General features: G+C 38.9%; 1 protein-coding gene across 11 annotated transcripts in view; it reads right to left on the bottom strand.

Moving 5' to 3' along the window:
- Positions 1-25,609, bottom strand: part of GDPD4 (glycerophosphodiester phosphodiesterase domain containing 4) — a 176,421-nt gene that overhangs the window by 132,464 nt on the left and 18,348 nt on the right. For 7 of the 11 annotated variants that reach the window (XM_082749538.1, XM_082749539.1, XM_082749535.1 and 4 more), the window contains exons 4-5: positions 13,769-13,886; positions 11,338-11,397 (exon numbers count right to left, since the gene is read on the bottom strand). The exons of 3 other annotated variants lie outside the window; for them this stretch is intronic. In XM_082749538.1, the coding sequence (XP_082605664.1) occupies positions 11,338-11,397; positions 13,769-13,886 (178 nt within the window). The remainder of the gene's footprint in view (positions 1-11,337; positions 11,398-13,768; positions 13,887-25,609) is intronic. One more of the 11 variants, XM_082749536.1, reaches the window with a different exon arrangement.

Here is a 25,609-nt window from a genome sequence, read left to right as displayed (position 1 = left end):
GCGAGGATGCGGAGAAAGGGGAACCCTCCTACACTGTTGGTGGGAATGCAAGCTGGTGCAACCTCTCTGGAAAACAGCATGGAGGTTCCTCAAAATGTTGAAAATAGAACTGCCCTATGACCCAGCAATTGCACTATTGGGTATTTACCCTAAAGATACAAACGTAGTGATCCAAAGGGGCACGTGTACTCGAATGTTTATAGCAGCAATGTCCACAATAGCCAAACTATGGAAAGAACCTAGATGTCCATCAACAGATGAATGGATCAAGAAGATGTGGTATATATACACAATGGAATACTATGCAGCCATCAAAAGAAATGAAATCTTGCCATTTGCGACAACATGGATGGAACTAGAGCATATCATGCTTAGCGAAATAAGTCAAGCGGAGAAAGACAACTATCATATGATCTCCCTGATATGAGGAAGTGGTGATGCAACATGGGGGCTTGAGTGGGTACGAGAAGAATAAATGAAAGAAGATGGGATTGGGAGGGAGACAAACCATAAGTGACTCTTAATCTCACAAAACAAACTGAGGGTTGCTGGGGGGAGGGGGTTTGGGAGAAGGGGGTGGTATTATGGACATTGGGGAGGGTATGTGTTTTGGTGAGTGCTGTGAAGTGTGTAAACCTGGTGATTCACAGACCTGTCCCCCTGGGGATAAAAATATATGTTTATAAAAAATAAAAAATTATATTAAAAAAAAAAAAAGATAAAAAGCTTCTGCACCACAAAGGAAACAGTCAACAAAATAAAGAGGAAATCCACAGAATGGGAGAAGAAATTTGCAAATGACACTACAGACAAAGGGCTAACATTGAAGGTCCATAAAGATCTCAAACTTAACACCCAAAAAACAGATAAGTCAAAAAATGGGCAGAAAACATGAGCAGACACTTCTCCAAAGAAGACATACAAATGGCTAGCAGACACATGAAAACATTATTTCAACATCATTAGTTGTCACGGAAATTCAAATCAAAACCACATTGAGATACCATCTTTCACCAGTTAGAATGGCAAAAATCAACAATGTAAGAAAAAACAAATGTTGGAAAAGTTGTGGAGAAAGGGGATCCCTCTTACACTGTTGGTGGGGAACACAAATTGGTGTAGCCACTTCGGAAAATAGTTTGAAGGTTCCTCAAAAAATTAAAAATAGAGGTACCCTATGACCCGGCAATTGCACTACTGGGTATTTATCCCAAGGATACAGATGTAGTGAAAAGAAGGGCCATATGCACCCTAACATTCATAGCAGCAATGTCCATAATAGCCAAAATGTGGAAAGAGCCGAGATGCCCTTCAACAGACAAATGGATAAAGAAGATGTGGTCCATATACATAATGGAATATTACTCAGCCATCCAAAATGATGAATACCCAACTTTTGCATCAACATGTTTGGCACTAGAGGAGATTATGCTAAGTGAAATAAGCCGAACATAGAAAGTCAATTATCATACCATTTCACTTAGTTGTGGAACATAAGGAATACCATGGAGGACACTAGGAGAAGGAAAAAATGAAAGGGGAGAAACCAGAGTGGGAGATGAACCATGAGAGACTATGGACTCCAGGAAACAAGAAGGAAGGGAAGTGGAGAGATGGATGAGCCTGGCGAAGGGTATCAAGAAGGGCACGGATTGCACAGAACACTGGGTGTTATACACAAACAATGAATCATGGAACACTACATCAAAAACTAATGATGTACTGGGGAGGAGCAAGATAGCAGAGGAGTAGGAGACTTACATTTCATCTGGACCCAGGAATTCAGCCAGATAGTTATCAAAATATTCTGAACACCTATAAACTCAATAGGAGATCAAGGAAACTAAGAGCAGCAATTCTATGAACACAAAAGTGACCACTTTCTGAAAGGCATATGGGAAGACAGACTGTGTGGGGCGGGGAGAGCCTGTGTCAGCTGGCTACTAAAGGATAGAGCAGCGAAGCACAAAATCAGAACTTTTAGAAGTCTGCTTCACTGAGGGACATCACTCTGGTGGCTAAGTGGGGGCTGAAGCCCTCTGTGTGATGGTGTGGCCTCAGGACCCTCAAGGTTATGGAAAGACTGAGGGTGCCCAAGTGTGGCAGGGCTCCCAGGTATCAGATCAAGGAACCCATCTGCAAAGATGGAACCAAGAAGTGGGCTCTCATGATCTGCAGCACAGTCGGCCTCTTTGAGCAGGGGCCCACCAGATCCAGGGAGACCCAACCCCCTTCCTCCACTGGGAATACACAGCAGGAATCTGCTAGGTTTGGAGTCAACAAATGGGGTCATGTGCCAGAGACAGAAATGCTCGGTCACTAGCTGGGTGAGCACGGAGTGTGGCCAGAGACCAGAGAGATAGGAGGGACTGACTGCTTTCTCTGAGGGCTCACTGGGGAGTGGGGCCTGAGTTCTTGACTCCTCCAGGCCAGAGATTGGGAGGTCGCCATTTTCATTCTCATCCTCCAAAGCTGTACAGAAAGCACTCAGCAAACAAAAGCTACCAGAGCAAACATGAGCAAAATACTTAGCCTGGCCCCTGGTAAGGATGTTGCAATTCCACCTTGGGCAAAGACATTTGAGAATCACTGCAAAAGGCCCCTCCCCCAGAAGATCAGCAAGACCACCCAGCCAAGACCAAGCTTATGCGTCAATGAGAACTGCAAAACCCCACACTCAGGGAATATAGCACATAGAATTCACAGGGTTTTTTCCCCCATGATTCTTTAGTCTTTCAAAGTTAAAATTTTTAAATTTTCTTTTTTCTTTTAATTTTTCCTCTTTCCTATTTTAACCACCATCTTCTCAAAACCTTTCTAAAAAATCTTTTTGAATTTTCATTCTTAGAGTCATAGTCTATCCCTTCATTTAAATTAACCTTATTTTTTGTATACATATAAGTTTTTCTTTCCTTAAAATTTTGGGATACAGTTTCTTCTAACAAACGAAAATATACCCTAAATCTAGTGTATGGCTTTGTTCTAGTTACTGCCTGATAACATTCTCTCTCTTTTTAAAAAATATTTTTCTTTCCTTTCTCAAAGAACTTATCAATTCCTTTTTTAAAAATCTTTTTAAATTTGCATCTTTATGGTCATATTCCAACCCCTCTTCATATTTACTCTTATATGAGTTTTTCTTTCTTCAAAATTTTGGGAGACAGTTTCTTCCAATAGACCAAAATACACCCAAATCTAGTGTGTGGCTGGTTCTAGTCACCAGCCTGACCATCTTCTTTGTTTTCCTTTCTTTTCCTCCCGGTTGTGGGTCTCTTCTGATTCCTTTAGTGTTACACTGTTGGTGGGGAACACAAATTGGTGTTCCAATTGGGATCATTGTTACCCTTTTAGGATTTTGTCCCCTCATTCACCTATTCTTCTCTGGACAAAATGACAAAACAAAAAAGCTTACCTCAAAAAAAGAAAAAAAGAACAAGAGTCAGTACTTACTGCTAGAGACCGATTCAACACGGATATTAGAAGGATGTCAGAATCAGAGCTCAGAATGATGGCTCTAAAGATACTAGCTGGGCTTGAAAAAAGCACAGAAGATACCAGAGAACCCCTTTCTGGGGAAATGAACTAAATTCTAAGCAAGTTGAAGTTAAAAAAAAGTTATTAATGAGGTATAATTAAAAAAATGGAGGCTCTAACAGCTAGGATAAATGAGGCAGAAGAAAGAATTAGTGATATAGAAGACCAAATGATGGAGAATAAAGAAGCAGACACAAGGAGAGATAAACAACTACTGGATCACGAGGGGAGAATTCAAGAGATAAGTGATACCAGAAGACAAAACAATATTAGAATAATTGGGATCAAGAAGAAGAAGAAGAAAGAGAGAGAGGGCCTGAAGGTATACTGGAGCAAATTATAGCACTCATGTGGGGAGGGAACAGGCAACAAAAATCCAGGAGGCACAGACAACACCCCCTCAAAATCAATAAAAATAGGTCCACACCCCATCATCTAACAGTAAAACTTACAAGTCTCACAGACAAAGAGAAAATCCTGAAAGCAGCTTGGGACAAGACGACTGTAACATACAATGGCAGAAATATTAGATTGGCAGCAGACCTATCCACAGAGATCTGGCAGGCCAGAAGGGACTGGCATGATATATTCAGAGCACTAAAGGAAAAAAATATGCAGCCAAGAATACTATATCCAGCAAGGCTCTCACTGAAAATAGAAGGAGAGAGAGAAAAAGCTTCCAGGACAAACAAAAACTAAAAGACTTTGCAAACACAAAACCAGCCCTACAGGAAATATTGAAAGGGATCCTCTAAGCAAAGAGAAAGCCTAAAAGTAACAGACCAGAAAGGAACAGAGACAATATATATACACTTAACAGTCACCTTACAGGCAATACCATAGCACCAAATTCATATCTCTCAATAGGTACCCTGAATGTAAATGGGCTAAAGGTCCCAATCAAAAAACACAGGGTGTCAGAATGGATTAAAAAAAAAATAGCCAACAATACACTGTCTGCAAGAGGCTCATTTTAGATCCAAAGACACCTCCAGATTGAGAGGGAGGGGGTGGAAACCCATTTACCATGCTAACGGACATCAAAAGACAGCTGGGGTGGCAATCTTTTTATCAGAAAAATTAGATCTGAAGCCAAATATGATAAGAAGAGTTGAGAAAGAACACTATGTCATACTTAAAAGGTCCATACGACATGAAGATCTAACAATTTTAAATATCTATGCCCCTAACATGTTTATATAAGTGCCCCTATATGCCACTTATATAAACCTACTAATAACAAAATCAAAGAAACACATTGACAATAATACAGTAATTAACAGGGGACCCTGTTAACACCCCCCTCCTCACTGAAATGGACAGATCATCTAAGCAAAAGGTCAGCAAGGACATAAAGGCTTTGAATGACACACTGGACCAGATGGACATCACAGATACATTCAGAACACTCCAACCAAAAGCAAGAGATTACACATTCTTCTCTAGTGTTCATGGAACATTCTCCAGAAGAGATCACATCTTGAGTCACAAATCAGGTCTCAACCAGCACCAAAAGACTGGGATCATTCCCTGCTTATTTTCAGACCACCATGCTCTGAAACTAGAACTCAATCACAAGAGGAAAGTTGGAAAGAACACAAATACATTGAGGCTAAAGAGCATCCTACTAAAGAATGAATGAGTCAATGAGGAAATTAAAGAAGAATTGAAAAAAATCATGAAAACAAATGAAAATGAAAACACAACTGTTCAAAATCTGTGGAATACAGCAAAAGCGGTCCTAAGAGGAATGTATATAGCCATACAAGCCTTTCTCAAGAAACTAGAAAGGTCTTGGGCGCCTGGGTGGCTCAGTGGGTTAAGCCATTGCCTTCGGCTCAGGTCATGATCTCAGGGTCCTGGGATCGAGTCCCGCATCGGGCTCTCTGCTCAGCAGGGAGCTTGCTTCCCCCTCTCTCTCTCTGCCTGCCTCTCTGCCTACTTGTGATCTCTCTCTGTCAAATAAATAAATAAAATCTTAAAAAAAAAAAAAAAAAAAAAAAGAAACTAGAAAGGTCTCAAATACACGACCTAATCCAACACCTAAGGAAGCTAGAGAAAGAACAGCAAAGAAAGCCTAAACCCAGCAGGAGAAGAGAAAGAATAAACATCAGAGCAGAAATCAGTGAATGAGAAACCAAAAGAACAGTAGAACAGAGCAACGGAACTAGGAGCTGGTTCTGTGAATGAATTAATACAACTGATAAACCCCTGGCCAGACTTAAGACCAAAAGAGAAAGAGAAAGGACCCAAATTAATAAAATCATGAATGAAATAGGAAAGATCACAACCAACACCAAAGAAAGACAAACAATTACAAGAACATACCACAAGCAACTATACACCAGCAAGTTAGACCATCTGGAAGAAATGGTTGCATTCCTAGTGACGTATAAGCTACCAAAACTGAATCAGGAAGAAATAGAAAACCTGAGCAGACCCATAATTAGTAAAGAGATTGAAGCAGTCATCAAAAATCTCCCAAAAAACAAGAGTCCAACGCCAAACAGCTTCCCAGAGGAATTCTGCCAAACATTTAAAGAAGAATTATTACTTATTCTCCTGAAACTGTTCCAAAAAAACAGAAATGGAAGGGAAACTCCCAAACTCATTTTATGAGGCCAGCATTACCATGATCCCAAAACCAAAGATCCCATCAAAAAAGACAATTACAGACCAATATCCCTGATGAACATGGATCCAAAAATTCTCATCAAAATACTAGTCAATGGGATCCAATAGTACCTTAAAAGGATTATGCACCACAACCAAGTGGGATTTATTCCTGGGCTTCAACATTGGTTCAATATCTGCAATTTAGTCAATGTGATTCAATTCATTAATGAAAGAAAGAACAAGAACCATATGATACTCTCAATAGATGCTGAGAAAGCATTTGACAAAGTACAGCATCCTTTCTTGATCAAAACTCTGCACAGTGTAGGGATAGAGGGTACACACCTCAATATCATCAAAGCCATCTATGAAAAACCCACAGCAAAAATCATTCTCAGTGGGGGAAACGGAGAGCTTTTCCCCTAAGGTTAGGAATGCGGCAGGGATGTCCACTATCACCACTGCTATTCAACATAGTACTAGAAGTCCTAGCCTCAGAAATCAGACAACAAAAAGAAATAAAATCATCCAAAGAAGAAGTCAAACCTCTTTGTAGATGATATGATACTTCATGTGGAAAACCCAAAAGACTCCACTCCAACACTGCTAGAACTCATACAGGAATTCAGTAAAGTGTCAGGATATAAAATCAATGCACAAAAATTAGTTGTATTTTTATACAGCAAGACAGAAGAAAGAGAAATTAAAGAGTCAATCCAATTCGCAATTGCACCCAAAACCTTAAGACATCTAGGAATAAACCTAATCAAAGAGGCCAAGAATCTGTACTCAGAAAAATATAGAGTACTCATGAAAGAAACTGAGGAAGACACAAAGAAATGGAAAAACGTTCCATGCTCATGGATTGGAAGAACAAATATTGTGAAAATGTCTGTGCTACTGAAAGCAATCTACTACACATTTAACGCAATCCCTATCAAAATACCATCAACTGTTTCCAAAGAAATGGAACAAATAATCCTAAAATTTATACGGAACCAGAAAAGTCCCCAAATAGCCAGAGGAATGCTGAAAAAGAAACTAAAGGTAGCGGCATCACATTCCAGACTTTAAGCTCTATTACAAAGCTGTAATCATCAAGACAGTACGATACTGGCACAAAAACAGACACACAGATCAATGGAACAGAATAGAGAGCCCAGAAATGGACCCTCAACTCTATGGTCAACTACTCTTCCGACAAGGCAGGAAGGAACGTCCAATGGAAAAAACACAGTCTCTTCAACAAATGGTGTTGGGAAAATTGGACACCCACATGTAGGAGAATGAACCTAGACAACTTTCTCCCACCATACACAAAGATAAACTCAAAATGCACGAAAGACCTAAATGTAAGACAGGTATCCATCAAAATCCTAGAAGAGAACACTGGCAGCAACCTTTTTGACCTCAACCACAGCAACTTCTTGCTTAGACACATCTCCAGAGGCAAGGGAATCAAAAGCAAAAATGAACTCCTGGGTCTTCATCAAGATCAAAGGCTTTTGTGCAGCAAAGGAAACAGTCAACAAAACGAAAAGACAACTGGCAGGATGGGAGAAGATATTTGCAAATGACATAGCAGAGAAAGGGGTAGTATCCAAAATCTGTAAAGAACTTATCAAATTCAATACCCAAGGAACAAATATCCAATCAAGAAATGGGCAGAAGACATGAACAGATATTTCTGCAACGAAGACATCCAAATGGCCAAGAAACACATGAAAAAGTGCTCAACATCACTCAGCATCAGGGAAAAACAAATCAAAACCACAATGAGATACAACCTCACACCAGTCAGAATGGCTAAAATTAACAAGTCAGGAAACGACAGATGTTGATGAGGATGTCAAGAAAGGGGAACCCTCCTACATTGTTGGTGGGAATGCAAGCTGGTGCAGTCACTCTGGAAAACAGTATGGATGTTCCTCAAAATGTTGAAAATACAGCAACCCTATAACCCAGCAACCGTACTACTGGGTATTTACCCTAAAAATAAAAATGCAGTGATCTGAAGGGGCATATGCACCATAATGTTTACAGCAGCAATGTCCATAGTATCCAAACTATGGAAAGAGCCTAGATGTCCATCAACAGATGAAGGGATAAAGAAGATATGGTATATATATATATATATACACACACACACACACACAATGGAATATTATGCAGACATCAAAAAACTGAAATCTTGCTATTTACAATGACGTGTATGGAAATAGAGGGCATTTTGCTGAGTGAAATAAGTCAATCAGAGAAAGAAAATTATCATATGATCTCACTGACTGAAGAATTTGAGAAACAAGACAGAGGATCATAACGGAAGGGAGAGAAAAATGACACAAGATGAAACCAGAGAGGGAGACAAACCATAAAAGACTCTTAATTCAGGAAACAAACTGAGGGTTGCTAGAGTGGAGGGAGGTAGGAGGAATGGAGTGGCTGTGTGATGAACATTGGGGAGGGTCTATGCTATGGAGAGTGCTGTGAATTGTGTAAGACTGATGAATCACAGATCTGTGCCCCTGAAACAAACAATACAGTATACAGTAATAAAGGAAAAGTATCTGCAAACTGCAATAAACTGAAGCAGAGTGACATAAGGTATGCCTATACATGCCAATCTCTCCTATGTACAAAGATGCAGAAATCTTAAGTTGCCTACTGAAAAAACAGAAGCATCCCAACATAAGGGTTTAATTGTCAAATCAGACTCATATGAATCTCATAGGATTCTATGATCTACTCAACACCAAACTTTTTATTAATGATTCAAAGGATACAGGCAATTAGAAAGTACATATAAAACATTTTCTCTTAGAAAAATGTGAACCTGTCAAATGCAGTTACTCAGAAAAATGTCCTTCCTCTTCTATTAAGATACAATCTGTTCTTGGGACTTTAAATGTGGGATGTGGTTTTTTTTCATTGAAATATAGTTGGCACACAATGTTCCAAAAGTCTCAGGTGTATAACATAATGATTGGGTAAATCTATGTATTATGATATGCTCACCTCAAGCTACCATCTATCACCCATACAACACTATTACAATACCATTGACTATATTCCCTATGCTGTACCACCTTTCATTTCTGTAACATTAATTCTGTGACTGGAAGCTATAACTTCCACTTCACACTCCATTACCCTCTTTTGGCTTATTCCCTCCTACCTCCCCTCTGGCAACCACCAGTTTGTTCTCTGTATTTTCAGGGTTTTTTTCTGGTTTTTGTTTGCTTACTTGCTTTGTTTTTTAGAATCTAAATACAAGTGAAATCATATGGTATTTGTCTTTCTCTGACTTATTTCACTGAGCATAATATTCTTTAGGCCCATCCATGTTGTTGTAAATATCAAGATCTCATTTTTTATGGCTGAGTAATATTCCATTATGTATGTATCCCACATCTTCTTTATCCATTCATCTACTGATGGACATAGACTACTTCCATATGTTAGCTACCATAAATAATGCTGTGATAAACACAGGGGTTCATTATCTTTTCAAATTAGCATTTTCATTTTCGACAACTATGTTACTATGCTCACCCCAAGTGTAACTACCATCTGTCACCATGCAACATTACTGGAACACCGCAGACTATATTCCCTATACTGTACCTTTTAGTCCTGTGACTTAGTCATTTCCTAAGTGGAAGCCTGTATCTCCTGCTCCCCTTTACCCATTCTGCCCAGCACCCCCCACCCCTACTCCCCTGCAACCAACTGTTCTTTGTATTTATCAGTCTGATTTTGCTTTTTGTCTATTCATTTGTCTTCTTTAGATTTCACATGACTCTCAGTAGTGACTAACTGATCATGGTGTCCCAACTCCAAAACAGATGGTGATCTCAATAAGGCTTATTTTTTCACTTCTCAATCTATATTCTTTCCCTGTAAGATCTTATAACTTCAATTTTGATCTGTTCTAATAACTCTTAAATTTATATTTTCAGTTCATAGATCTCATTTGAATAGGAGAAAACTTAAGGGGACCACTCAGAGTTTGATATGTTCCTGGGTTTGGGAAAAACAAGATATGGTAACAAACCATGCCTGAAAAAAAATCTTTAGAAAGGCAAGAGGCTGGGGCTGGAGCTGCTCAAGCCCATAGCAGGACAAAATGAGGGAGGCTATGTTGGAAATGAGCTGCACGTTAGCAGATATTGGGGCACAGATGCTGCTTGCTGTGGAATAAATACAGATCCCTTGAGACACACCATTCTGGGGTCATTTAAAAGGGCTCCAAAATAAGGGAAGGTTGAAAAAACCTCAAGAAATTTCTGGGTGTATAGGAAGACAGATACTGACTCTACCAAGAAAGGTATAGTCAAAGTTCTCAGCAGAAGTCTCTGAAAATACACCTAGAAAAAGCCTGTTGGGGGGCATGTGGGTGGCTCAGTGGGTTAAGCGCCTTCCTTCGGCTCAGATCATGATCTCAGTGTCCTTGGATCAAGTCCCACATTGGGCTCTCTGCTCAGCCGGGAGCCTGTTTGCCTACCTCTCTGCCTGCCTCTCTGCCTACCTGTGATCTCTGTCTGTCAAATAAATAAATCAAATCTTTAAAAAAAAATGAATGAAAAAGTCTGTCAGATAAAAAGCCAACTGTAAATTTACCTGGTCCTGAAAGCATCAACCCCAGATGACCCTCTTGCCCCTCTTTGCGCAACTGTGTTCTTTTATCCTACTCCCTTTCCCCTGTGCCCTATTCTGGTGAAAAGAGAGTTAGAAGGACCATCATGCTCTATTACTGCAAGCTTCCAGGCCTGGGTCAGGTCCAAAAAAGGAGAGGAAAAATCTTATAATGTTGAAGATTTTCTTATTACAATGAACTGAAATTTTCAATGACGGAAATGAGAATGTTCTTATGACTATAAAAGACCGAGAAAGTAATGGAGTTTGCCTAAGATGTTACTTAGGCAAAAGGGGACTAACAGTCACAGAGCGAGTTTAACAACAAATGGTAAAAAAAGAAGAAAAAAAGAAAAATGAAGTTTGAGTTCAGTCCCTTCAGTAAATCAGTTACATCTGTTAGAAATTAAATTATTTCAGTTAAAGCAATATAAATAGATCTCTTCTTTCTAAGGGGAACAATGAAAGAAGGATGACTCTACTTAACACTGAGTGCCTGAGAGGCACAGTCAGTCATGGCCCAAGGTCTCCTACAAAGGTTCAGTATCCTACCTTATGAAACCAGTGCAGGTTTGGTTCATACCCTTCCCAAACCAACAAAAATGCAAGTACCTGGAAAAGCAAAGAAGAAAAAGGAGGTTATGTTGAAATAAACAAGTTACTCCCCAAAGCAGTGTTCTGTAGCTCAAAATTCCTTTCACAGTCCGGCACTACATTCACTTCTCGCTATGCCTGCACTTTGCAGCCTCTGGTTGTCTGCCATGAGGCTCCCCTGCCTGAGAAGTTCTCTCTCCCCACACCACTGATGCTTCTTCAAAGGCAGTTCAAATGTCACCTCTATTTGTAACATTCACCGGCACCCCCAGGAAGAATTATTTTCATCTCTGGAATCTCATAACAATCACCACACTGATACACTTCCTGAGTTCCTACCAATTTCTTTTCCCCATGATGAATTATATTCCTGGTATTACTTAGACCCACTTGTGAAAGAAGGCAGAGGCCAGCCCTTCCAAGGGCTATTAAAAAGCTCTTTCTCGAGGAATCAGTGCCACTGTTACATCTCTTAACTACTATTGTTAACCTGATATTTAGTCAATAAATCTTAATTAGATTTGAATCTACTCTAACCAGTCTAAAAGTCACTATGGAGAGGAAAACAAAATCATAACCCTTAGATGCTCAGGATATTAATGAGAGTTGGAATGTATAAAGGTCTTAAACTTTTTATCAAAATAATTTTATGTATCTGATTTCATTTGTTCTTTATCCAGCCCAATAAAATACCATTTTTTAAAAATATTATCATTCTCATTTGAAAGAAAAGAAATGGAGGTTCAAAGGGTTATATGACTTGACCAGGGTTACAAAGTAACCTAACAATAGAAATAGAACTAAGGTTTTCCTCTTTGTGCACTGTTGTTGTCCCTGTATGTATCCAAAAAGAAGTAGGGTAGAGTAGAAAGTCTGTTGTAGTTATAATAAACTGCCTTGTTGAAACACTAGAATTCATTCCCACCTTAGAAGCTAGCTATACCAGTTCATGTTCACTGTGTATAAGAGCAGTACAAGTCAGTGGTCAGAGTTTTGCCCAGAGCACATCCTTCATCTGCATTTTCCCCATTAAAAAGTTTCTAGCCACCCTCCCTGCCTATAGCCACCCTCTACACCACAATTTTCAGGATGGTTTTCCTAAAATAGAAATCTGATTAATGCCAAATATCTTAGCCCTATTTCCAGACCTTCCAAAATCTGTCACAAGCCCATCTTTTTAGCTGTGTTCCCTACGTGCTAACAGAACTGACCTTGCCCTCTTATGTAGTCACATTCCAAATTTTTGTCATGCACCTTTGTCATAATATTCCACAGCCTGGAATGGTCTTCCCCCATCCCCATATATACGTGTCCAAATCCACCATCCCTTCAAGATCACATATCAGTGTCACTTCTTCCAAGAAACCTTACTTAATCCTCTTGGCTGTAAGTCACCTTTTCCTTCTCAGAACCCATGCAGAACTTTTTTTAGGTCTCTCTAATGACAAATACAATGTTCTGCCTGTGTTAGTTATTTTTATCTATGAGTTAGTTGCCCTACTAGAGTCTAAATTCATTGAATTAAGACACTAACTTCACGTCTCATACCTATCTCTTGGAAGTACTGTGCATGAAAACAGAAACTGCATGTTTTGTTGATCACTGTATACTCAGTGCTTATCACTCATACAGTGATTAATAAATTTTGTTGAAAAAATGCAAATGGCAATGGATTGGTGGGTTGGGATCTTCTGTATCATAAAAGAAATCAATAAGGACAGTGAATTGTGGAATCAGATAAAGATACATACGTTCTATAGATAAGTGGGCACTGAAAAACCCCCATTACCTGAAAGTTATCCTCCCGTAGCTTTCCACTTCTACAGACTTTTCTCTTGCTTGGCCTGAATTTCTCATACCACACTATACTACTATGTCAGGCAATAGAGACAGGGTCACTCTTTGCCAAAAGACTTGCTAAAATGTACTCTGCACCTAAACTAAAGGACTAATGTTCATTTGCACCTTAGAATAGGTTTGAAAAACTAGCTAATTTATAAGGCTCGGAAAGACTGATTCTCAGGAGACAGAATATGAAATGAGGTAGTTCAATATGTAAAGGTACTGCTAATGTGAATCTGGAGCATTTAACGTAACAACATCGAGTAAACCATAAAATAGGTCATGAAACAAGATTAGAAAAAGGATGTTCTACCACACTTTAAAAGGGAAGGTTGTAAAACAGATGGTCTAACAGCGCAAGCCTTTCTTTCCTCCATCCATCCTTTGTGCCTAAGATTCAAGTAGCTGATGTAAACCCCAACTCTGCTAAGACAAGAGTGATCTTAGGTTATGAAGGCTCCCAGCACCTACTGGATGCCATCCCAGACAGGAGCACCTCACAAGGCTACTCAGGAAGAGAGTAGGAGAAATGCAAAACATTACTCACCAACCGCAATGAAATATTACTCACCACCAGCAATGTACAGTAGGCAGCCAGGATCCCAAATAAACTCAGCAAAACAATGGACCAAAAGAACCAGTATCCTGTACCTAGAAAAATGACCCTGCAAAAATGTGTTTCAATCCTTAAAACATAGCAGAAATTAGTAGTGTCTGTGTCAAGGGTGGGGAACAAGACTGGACTAAATAAAGCATAAGAAAATGGAAGAAGATAAGAGAAGCAATCTGAGAACATATCTGTGAAAAGTTTTGGAGATATTTGGTTGAGAAGTTTTAACTTTATCCTAGAGGCAACTGGGTACTTTACTGGGGGGAGGGGTCTGTATTAGTGGTAGGATTTTTTAAAGTTATTTAGAATATATACTCAAAAATTATGTCCTCTTCAAAAAAATAATAATACAGAAATTCTGGAAAGTCAAAAGAGAAAAAGTCATCCATAAGTTCACCACCTTAATAAAACTGGTACTTTCCATTTTGGCAGTTTCTTTGACCATTTGCATATGTTTTCCATCATACTTGTAACCATAGTTACTGTATTAATTGCTCTATGCTAGAGCTAAAAGATTTGGGCCTTTTAAAAACAGTTCAAGGGGCACCTGGGTGGCTCAGTGGGTTAGGCCTCTGCCTTCGGCTCAGGTCATGATCTCAGGGTCCTGGGATTGAGGCCTGCATTGGGCTCTCTGCTCTGTGGGGAGCCTGCTTCTCCCTCTCTGCCTACCTCTCTGCCCATTTGTGATCTGTCAAATAAATAAATAAAATCTTTTTTTAAAAAAACACAAAAACCGTTCAGATGTGTTCTGTTCTGAAAGTAGATTATGAGAGATATGATATGATAATGATTTGCCAAGAGAAACAGTGTTATACTTGGTCTAGATATTACATGTCAAATAATTTAGACCCATTTCCATATAACAGAAATTACCTTCTCTCAATATAAAACCTAGGGAAATTATATTTTAATACTATAAAATATAGATTAATGAACATATAACCACATTAAAAATAACAAAGGAAATTCTCTTTGGTCAGGGCCTATAAGACACACCCAGAAGAAACAGGCAAGTAGTCACCATATTGAGAAGTATCACAAACCAAGACACCGGGAACAGCATTTGGTAGAACGTGAGCTTATAAGCAAAAATCAGAAATCATCAACAAACGAATCCAATAAAGCTGACAAATAGAGTAACTTGCATCCAAGAAAACAGAGCAATAGAGCAATCAGAAAAGAATCACAAAACAAATATATTTAAGAATTTTAGAGAAATACAGGAAGGACTAATATCCATGTAACAAGAATATGTTTTTGCTTTTTTTTTTTTTTTAAGCTTTTAAGCAATCTCTATATCCACCATGAGGACTGAATTTACAACCCCAAGATCAAGAGCCACATGTTCTACTGACTGAACCAGGCAGGGGCCCCAAGAATATGATGTTTTAATACAAGCACAGGGATAATCAAAACAATCAAAGTTCTTGAAAATAAAAGATGGACTTACTATCAGTCTAGATACAGCCAAAGGATTAATCAAATAGCTTAAACAAGAAATGACATAGGCTTTGCTTTCAAGTAAGAATGGAAAACTAAGGTTTGCCATTTAATGGTGCCTCTATCTTTTCCAATCATTTCTCTAGCCACATTAGATTTTTTTCCCACTTCTTTTCAACCTTATTTTGCATATTCAATCTCATGTAAATATTATTACTAGTTTAGTTCAGCTCAAAACTCTCTCACCGGGGTGCCTGGGTGGCTCAGTGAGTTAAACCTCTGTCTTCAGCTCAGGTTGTGATCCCACATAGGGTTTTCTGCCCAGCGGGGAGCCTGCTTCCCTCTCTCTCTCTCTGCCTGCTTGTGATCTCTCTCTCTGTCAAATAAATAAATAAAATCTTTAAAAAACAAAAACAAAAACAAAAAATTCTCTCACCAAACTTAAGTGAAGTTCTCATCCACCTGCTATGAACTTCAGGCAAAGGAAGAGCTGTGATTTTTTTTTCCTCCCTCCCTATTCTACTTCTTCCTGTTCCATTCATCTGCACTCACTCTTGGTGGTGGTTTGGGGCAGAGGGCAGATAACAAAAGCAAGTGAGAAGAATGAAAAAGAGTAAGCTTGGGGCACCTGGGTGGCTTAGTCATTACGCATATGCCTTTGGTTCAGGTCATGATCTCAGGGTCCTGGGATAGAGCCCCCATGGGGCTCCCTGCTCAACTGGAAGCCTACTTCTTCCTCTCCCATTCCCCCTGCTTGTGTTCCCTCTCTCATTGTGTCTCTCTGCATCAAATAAATAAAATAAAATAAAATAAAATAAAATAAAAAGAGTAAGCTTAAGTGACTGACTACACATCAGTGGGAATTGAAAAAGCAAGTCTTTCTTGGTCATCACTCCTTTAATCTGGGAATATATGGTCGCTGATGAATATGCAGTAGGCTCACTCTACATGGACTGTACAATTTAGGCTTCTTATAACTTAATATTTTCAAGCAGCATTCTCTCTGCTCTAGGTCATTTGTTTTATATAAACCTAGCACCATAATCACGTGTCCCTTTTCTCTATCCTACAATAGAGAAAGCCTGTTAGGACAGCCTAGTCAACACAACTTTGTCTAAATCCACATTTATTGCACTGGTGCTTAAAGAACTCTTCCAGGACCCCATCCCTGCTTTCCCATAGCTGCACAATGCAGCTTTCTTGCATCTTCCGCCAATGCATATTAGTGCTCAACATCACTCAGCATCATGGAAATACAAATCAAATCCAGAGTGAGAGACCACCTCACACCAGTCAGAAATTAGCAAGTCAGGAAACGACAGATGTTGGTGAGGATATCAAGAAAGGGGAACCCTCCTACATTGTTGGTGGGAATGCAAGCTGTTGCAGCCACCTGGAAAACGGTATCAAGGTTCTTCCAACAGTTAAAAATAGAGCTTCCCTGCAACCCAGAAACTGCACTACTGAGCATTTACCCCAAAGATACAAAGGTAGTGATCTGAAGGGGTAACTGCATCCCAATGTTTATAACAACAATGTCCACAACAGCCAAACTATGGAATGAACCTAGATATCCATCAAAAGATGAATGGGTAAAGAAGATGTGGTGTATATATAAATATTTATGAATATTATGGAGTAATCAAAAAAATCTTGTCATTCACAACAACGTGGATGGAACTAGAAGGTATTATGCTAAGTGAAGTAAGTAAATCAGAGAAAGACAATTATATGATCTCACTGATATGAAGAATTTGAGAAACAAGACAGAGAATCATAGGGGAAGAGAGGTGAAAAATGAAACAAGATGAAACCAGAGAAGGAGACAAATCATAAGAGACTCTTAATTCAGGAAACAAACTGAGTGTTGCTGGAGGGGAGGAGGGAGGGAAGGATGGGGTGGCTCGGTGATGGACACTGGGAAGACTATGTGCTATGGTGAGTGCTGTGAATTGTGTAAGACTGGTGATTTACAGACCAGTAGCCCTGAAACAATAATACATTATATGTTAATAAAAAAATAAAATAAAATAAAATAGGGAGATTAACCTGGTTTATCTGGGTAAATCCAGTGTAATTACATGAACTCTTAAAATCAGAAGATGAGGACATAAGAGAAAGGGAGATGAAAAAGAACTCAGAGAAATTTGCAGTGTGAGAAGGACTTGACACCCAGTTGTTAGCTTTGAAGATAGAGAAGGCCACGAGCTAAAGAATGCACTGGCCTCTAGCAGGTGAGAACACTTCCATCTGACAACTGCCAAAGAAAAAGGACTTCATTCCTACAACTCCAGAAATACACGGATTGTGCCAATAACTTGAAAAAATCTCTAAGTGTATTCTCACTCAGAACTACAGATAAAATATCAGGCCAGCTGGCACCTTGATTTCAGCATTATAAGATCCTAAGCAGAGTACCCAGCTGAGTATGTCTGACTTCTGACCTACAGAACTATGAGATAATGAATGCATATTGTTTTATGCCACCCAATTGGTAGTAATCTGCTATAGTAGCAAGGGAAAATTGCCCATGAAACTTATTTATGGCATTAGAACCTGTGGGAATGCACTCATATATACAACTTCCATTTGATGATGGAGTTTTAGTGAGAATTCTGCTTGCTGCTGAGTATGTTTATTCCAACTATACATTCCAGAACTAGTGAAATAACCACAAAGTAGGTCTGGGGACACACTAGACCCACTGTTCAGATGGACATGAGCCGAAATGCCATCCATTACCTGTCATCTGAAAGCCTTACTCTGACTAGTAAGTCAGTGGTGTTTTTAAAATCTCCAGAAATTCATATCGATTCAGCACCAATGTCCATTAATACCCCCAAAAGTACAACCCCATGCACAACCACCTTGGTAAATGACCAGAGATTCTTTGGGGATAAACTATGAGGAAGACTGACAGTATATTCTTTTGGTTGTGTAGCAAGGTCCTGCAAGGCCTTCCCTTCATTCAAGGGCCAATTTATTTTGTAAATGAGTAAAACAGAGAACAGGCAAAAAACAGAAAAGATTAACAAAATTAAAAGTTGACTCTTTGAAAAAGTAAACAAATCCAACAAACCTGTAGCAAGACTGACCAAGGAAGAAAGAGAGGACCCAAATAAATAAAATTACAAATGAAAATGTGGACACTCCAACTGATTACCACAGAAATAAAAAGGATCATAAGCAATTTCTATGACCAACTATATGCCAAAAAACTAGACAACCTAGAAGAAATAGGTAAATTCCTAGAAACATACAATCTACCAAAAATGAATCATGAATAAATAGAAAATCTAAACAGACTGATACTGAGTGAGGAGACTAAATCAGTAATCAAAAACTTTCTAACAAAGAAAATCCTGGGGCCAGATTGTTTTGCTGGTGAATTTTACCAAATATTTAGAAAATTACTAATCCTTCTCAAAGTCTTCCAGAAACTGAGGAGGAAAGAACACTCCCAAACTCATTTTACAAAAAAAAAAATTAACCTGACACCAAAGCCAAATAAGGATAATACAAGAAAACTACAGGCCCTGGGTGTTACATGCAATTGGTGAATTGCTAATTTCTACCCTTGTTACTAATAATACAGTATATGTTAACTAAATAGAATTTAAATAAAGAATTAGAAGTGCCTGGGTGGCTCAATGGATTAAGCCGCTGCCTTCGGCTCAGGTCATGATCTCAGTGTCCTGGGATCGAGCCCTGCATCGGGCTCTCTGCTCAGCAGGGAGCCTGCTTCCCCTTCTCTCTCTGCCTGACTCTCTGCCTACTTATGATCTCTCTCTCTGTTAAATAAAATAAAATAAAATAAAATCTTTTAAAAAAAGAATTGAAAGAAAAGAAAACTACAGGCCAATATCCCTGATGAACATAAATGCAGAAATTCACAACAAAAAATTAGCAAGCCAAATTCAATACCACATTAAAAAGATCATAAACCACTATCAAGTGGGATTCATCCCCATGATGCAAGGATGGTTCAAGATACATAAACTAATAAATGTGATACACTACATTAATAGGATGAAAAACAAAAATCATTTGATAATCTCTATAGATGAAAAAAGAACATTTAACAAAATTAAATACCTTGTCATGATTAAAAACTTTCAAGAGAAAAAGCAAGAAACAGACTCTTGACTATAGAGGACAAATTGATGGTTACCAGAGGGAAGGTGTGAAGACAACGTTAAATGGGTGATGGGGATTAAGGAGGGTACTTGCTACGATGAGCATCAATATTGTATGTAAGTGTTTAATCACTACATTCTACATCTGAAACTAAATTCACACTATGTTAACTGGAATTTAAATAAAAACTTGGAAAGAAAAAACTCTCAACAAATAAAATATAGAGGTGTTATACCTCAACATAATAAAGGACACATATGACAAGTCTACAGTGAATATCTTACTCAATTGTGAAAGGCTGTGAAAGTAAATGAAAGGTTGAATGCTTTTCCTCTAAAATCAAAAATAAGACAAGGGTGCACACTCTCACCACTCCTATTTAACGTAGTATTGAAAGTCCTAGCCAGAGCAATCAGGAAAGAAAAAATAAATAAATAAAAGGCATCAGAATTGGAATGTAAATGATTGTCTCCATTTGCAGGTTTCATGATTTTTATATAGAGAAAATCCTAAAGATGCCACTAAAAAACCGTTATATCCGATTAGGAAATTCAGTTAAGTTTCAGGAGACAAAAATCAACACTCAAAAATCAATAGCATTACTGTACACTAATAATGAATTATTTGAAGGGGGGGAGGAGTCAAGATGGCAGAGAAGTAGCAGGCTGAGACTACTTCAGCTAGCAGATCAGCTCAATAGCTTGCCTAAAGATTGCAAACACCTACAAATCCATCGGTAGATCAAAGAGAAGAAGAACAGCAATTCTAGAAACAGAAAAACAACCACTTTCTGAAAGGTAGGACTGGCGGTGAAGTGAATCCAAAGCAACAGGAAGATAGACCCCGGGAGGAGGGGCTGGCTCCCAGCAAGTGGCGGAGCAATGGAGCACAAAATTAGGACTTCTAAAAGTCTGTTCCGCTGAGGGACATCGCTCCAGAGGCTAAACCGGGGTGAAGCCCACGCAGGGTCAGCATGGCCTCAGGTCCCGCAGGGTCACAGAAAGATCGGGGGTGTCTGAGTGTTGCAGAGCTTGCAGGTATTAGAACAGGGAAGCCGGCTACAGAGACAGAGCCGACAGTGAGCTCAAAGCTCGGGGTTACCTTGAACCGGTCGCAGCCTTGGTGAGCTCAGAGCGCGGCCGGAGGTCAGGCAGACGGGAGTTGCTGGGCGCTGTCCTCTGAGGGCTCCCTGAGGAGTGGGGCCCCGGGCTCTCGGCTCCTCCAGGCCGCAGACCAGGAGGCTGCCATTTGTATTCCTGTCCTCTGGAACTCTACGGAAAGCACTCAGGGAACAAAAGCTCCTGAAAGCAAACCCCTGCCGATTACTCAGCCCGGCCCCTGGTAAGGGCGGTGCAATTCCACCTGGGGCAAAGACACTTGAGAATCACTACAACAGGCCCTGCCCCCAGAAGATCAACAAGAAATCCAGCCACGACCAAGTTCACCTACCAAGGAGTGCAGTTTCAATACCAAGGAGAGCAGCAGAATTCCAGAGGAGGAGAAAGCAAAGCACGGAACTCATGGCTTTCTCCCTATGATTCTTTAGTCTTGCAGTTAATTTAATTTTTTTTCTTTTTCATTTTTTTTCTCTTCTTTTGCTAAAAATTTTTTTAACTTTTACCCTTTTCTTTTTTAATGTTTTTTAACTAGTTTATCTAATATATATATATTTTTTTTCTTTTTTACAGTTTTCTTTATTCATTTTATTTTTTAAATTCTTTTCTTTCTTTCAATTTTTTTTTTCTTTCTTTCTTTCTGAACCTCTTTATATCCCCTTTCTCCCCCCTCACGATTTGGGATCTCTTCTGATTTGATTAAAGCATATTTCCCTGGGGTTGTTGCCACCCTTTTAGTATTTTACTTGCTCCTTCATATATTCTTATCTGGACAAAATGACAAGGCCGAAAAACTCACCACAAAAAAAAGAACAAGAGGCAGTACCGAAGGCTAGGGACCTAATCAATACAGATATTGGTAATATGTCAAATTGGGAGTTCAGAATGATAATTCTCAAGGTTCTAGCTGGGCTCGACAAAGGCATGGAAGATATTAGAGAAACCCTCTCGGGAGATATAAAAGCCCTTTCTGGAGAAATAAAAGAACTAAAATCTAACCAAGTTGAAATCAAAAAAGCTATTAATGAGGTGCAATCAAAAATGGAGGCTCTCACTGCTAGGATCAATGAGGCAGAAGAAAGAATTAGCGATATAGAAGACCAAATGACAGAGAATAAAGAAGCTGAGCAAAAGAGGGACAAACAGCTACTGGACCACGAGGGGAGAATTCGAGAGATAAGTGACACCATAAGACGAAACAACATTAGAATAATTGGGATTCCAGAAGAAGAAAGAGAGAGGGGAGCAGAAGGTATACTGGAGAGAATTATTGGGGAGAATTTCCCCAATATGGCAAAGGGAACAAGCATCAAAATTCAGGAGGTTCAGAGAATGCTCCTCAAAATCAATAAGAATAGGCCCACACCCTGTCACCTAATAGTAAAATTTACAAGCCTTAGTGAGAAAGAGAAAATCCTGAAAGCAGCCCGGGAAAAGAAGTCTGTAACATACAATGGTAAAAATATTAGATTGGCAGCTGACTTATCCACAGAGACCTGGCAGGCCAGAAAGAGCTGGCATGATATATTTAGAGCACTAAATGAGAAAAACATGCAGCCAAGAATACTATATCCAGCTAGGCTATCATTGAAAATAGAAGGAGAGATTAAAAGCTTCCAGGACAAACAAAAACTGAAAGAATTTGCAAACACCAAACCAGCTCTACAAGAAATATTGAAAGGGGCCCTCTAAGCAAAATTAAAGCAAAGAGAGAGCCTACAAGTGGTAGATCAGAAAGGAACAGAGACAATATATATTAACAGTCACCTTACAGGCAATACAATGGCACTAAATTCATATCTCTCAATAGTTACCCCGAATGTTAATGGACTAAATACCCCAATCAAAAGACACAGGGTATCAGAATGGATAAAAAAACAAAACCCATCTATATGTTGCCTACAAGAAACATATTTTAAGCCTGAAGACACCTCCAGATTTAAAGTGAGGGGATGGAAAAGAATTTACCATGCTAATGGACATCAGAAGAAAGCAGGAGTGGCCATCCTTATATCAGATCAATTAGATTTTAATCAAAGACTATAATAAGAGATGAGGAAGGACTCTATATCATACTAAAAGGGTCTGTCCAACAAGAAGATCTAACAATTTTAAATATCTATGCCCCCAACATGGGAGCAGCCAACTATATAAACCAATTAATAACAAAATCAAAGAAACACATCAACAATAATACAATAATACGAGGGTACTTTAACACTCCCCTCACTGAAATGGACAGATCACCCAAGCAAAAGATCAACAAGGAAATAAAGGCCTTAAATGACACACTGGACCTGATGGACATCATAGATATATTCAGAACATTTCATCCCAAAGCAACAGAATACACATTCTTCTCTAGTTCACATGGAACATTCTCCAGAATAGATCACATCCTAGTCCTAAATCAGGACTCAACCAGTATCAAAAGATTGGGATCATTCCCTGCATATTTTCAGACCACAGTGCTCTGAAGCTAGAACTCAATCACAAGAGGAAGTTTGGAAAGAACCCAAATACATGGAGACTAAACAGCATTCTTCTAAAGAATAAATGGGTCAACTAGGAAATTAAAGAAGAATTGAAAAAAATCATGGCAACAAATGATAATGAAAACACAACGATTCAAAATCTGTGGGACACAACAAAGGCAGTCCTGAGAGGAAAATATATAGTGGTACAAGCCTTTCTCAAAAACAAGAAAGGTATCAAGTACACAACCTAACCCTACACCTAAAGGAACTGGAGAAAGAACAAGAAAGAAACCCTAAACCCAGCAGGAGAAGAGAAATCTTAAAGATCAGAGCAGAAATCAATGAAATAGAAACCAAAAAAACAACAGAACAAATCAACGAAACTAGGAGCTGGTTCTTTGAAAGAATTAATAAAATTGATAAACCCCTGGCCCAACTTATCAAAAAGAAAAGAGAAAGGACCCAAATAAATAAAATCATGAATGGAAGAGGAGAGATCACAACTAATACCAAAGAAATACAAACAATTATAAGAACATACTATGAGCAACTCTACGCCAACAAATTTGAAAATCTGGAAGAAATGGATATATTCCTAGAAACATATAAATTATCACAAGAACCAGGAAGAAATAGAAAGCCTGAACACCCATAACCAGTAAGGAGATTTAAACAGTCATTAAAAATCTCCAAAAAAAGCCCAGGGCCAGATGGCTTCCTGGGGAATTCTACCAAACATTTAAAGAAGAACTAATTCCTATTCTCCTGAAACTGTTCCAAAAAGTAGAAATGGAAGAAAAACTTCCAAACTCATTTTATGAGGCCAACATCACCTTGATCCCAAAACCAGACAAGGATCCCATCAAAATAGAGACCTACAGACCAATATCCTTGATGAACACAGATGCGAAAATTCTCACCAAAATACTTGCCAATAGGATTCAACAATACATTAAAAGGATTATTCACCACGACCAAGTGGGATTTATTCCAGGGCTGCAAGGTTGGTTCAACATCCGCAAATCAGTCAATGTGATACAACACATCAATAAAAGAAAGAACAAGCACCACATGATACTCTCAATAGATGATGAAAATGCATTTGACAAAGTACAGCATCCCTTCCTGATCAAAACTCTTCAAAGTGTAGGGATAGAGGGCACATACCTCAATATTATCAAAGCCATCTATGAAAAACCCACCACAAATATCATTCTCAATAAAGAAAAACTGAAAGCTTTTCCACTAAGGTCAGGAACACGGCAGGGATGTCCATGATCGCCAATGCTATTCAACATAGTACTAGAAGTCCTAGCCTCAGCAATCAGACAACAAAAGGAAATTAAAGACATCCAAATCAGCAAAGAAGAAGTCAAACTATCACTCTTCGCAGATGATATGATACTATATGTGGAAAACCCAAAAGACTCCACTCCAAAACTGCTAGAACTTGTACAGGAATTCAGTAAAGTGGCAGGATATAAAATCAATGCACAGAAATCAGTTGCATTTCTCTACACCAACAACAAGACAGAAGAAAGAGAAATTAAGGAGTCAATCCCATTTACAATTGCACCCCAAACCATAAGATACCTAGAAATAAACCTAACCAAAGAGGCACAGAATCTATACTCAGAAAACTATAAAGTACTCATGAAAGAAATTGAGGAAGACACAAAGAAATGGAAAAATGTTCCATGCTCCTGGATTGGAAGAATAAATATTGTGAAAATGTCTATGCTACCTAAAGCAATCTACACATTTAATGCAATTCCTATCAAAGTACCATCCATCTTTTTCAAAGAAATGGAACAAATAATCCTAAAATTTATACGGAACCAGAAAGACCTTGAATAGCCAAAGGATTATTGAAAAAGAAAGCGAAAGTTGGTGGCATCACAATTCTGGACTTCAAGCTCTATTACAAAGCTGTCATCAACAAGACAGCATAGTACTGGCACAAAAACAGACACATAGATCAATGGAACAGAATAGAGAGCCCAGAAATAGACTCTCAATTCTATGGTCAACTAATCTTCGACAAAGCAGGAAAGAATGTCCAATGGAAAAAAGACAGCCTCTTCAATAATGGTGTTGGGAAAATTGGGACAGCCACATGCAGAAAAATGGAATTGGACCATTTCCTTACACCACACATGAAAATAGACTCAAAATGGATGAAGGACCTCAATGTGAGAAAGGACTCCATCAAAATCCTTGAGGAGAACACAGGCAGCAACCTCTTCGACCTCAACCGCAGCAACATCTTCCTAGGAACATCCCCAAAGGCAAGGGAAGCAAGGGCAAAAATGAACTATTGGGATTTCATCAAGATCAAAAGCTTTTGCACAGCAAAGGAAAGTTAAAAAAACCAAAAGACAACTGACAGAATGGGAGAAGATATTTGCAAATCACATATCAGATAAAGGGCTAGTGTCCAAAATCTATAATGAACTTAGCAAACTCAACACCCAAAGAACAAATAATCCAATCAAGAAATGGGCAGAGGACATGAACAGACATGTCTGCGAAGACATCCAGATGGCCAGCAGACACATGAAAAAGTGCTCCATATCACTCAGCATCAGGGAAATACAAATCAAAACCAC

The sequence above is a fragment of the Mustela nivalis genome (assembly GCF_964662115.1).
Source record: "Mustela nivalis genome assembly, chromosome: 9".
NCBI lineage: Eukaryota > Metazoa > Chordata > Mammalia > Carnivora > Mustelidae > Mustela > Mustela nivalis.
This window is presented reverse-complemented; position numbering and strand designations above follow the sequence as displayed.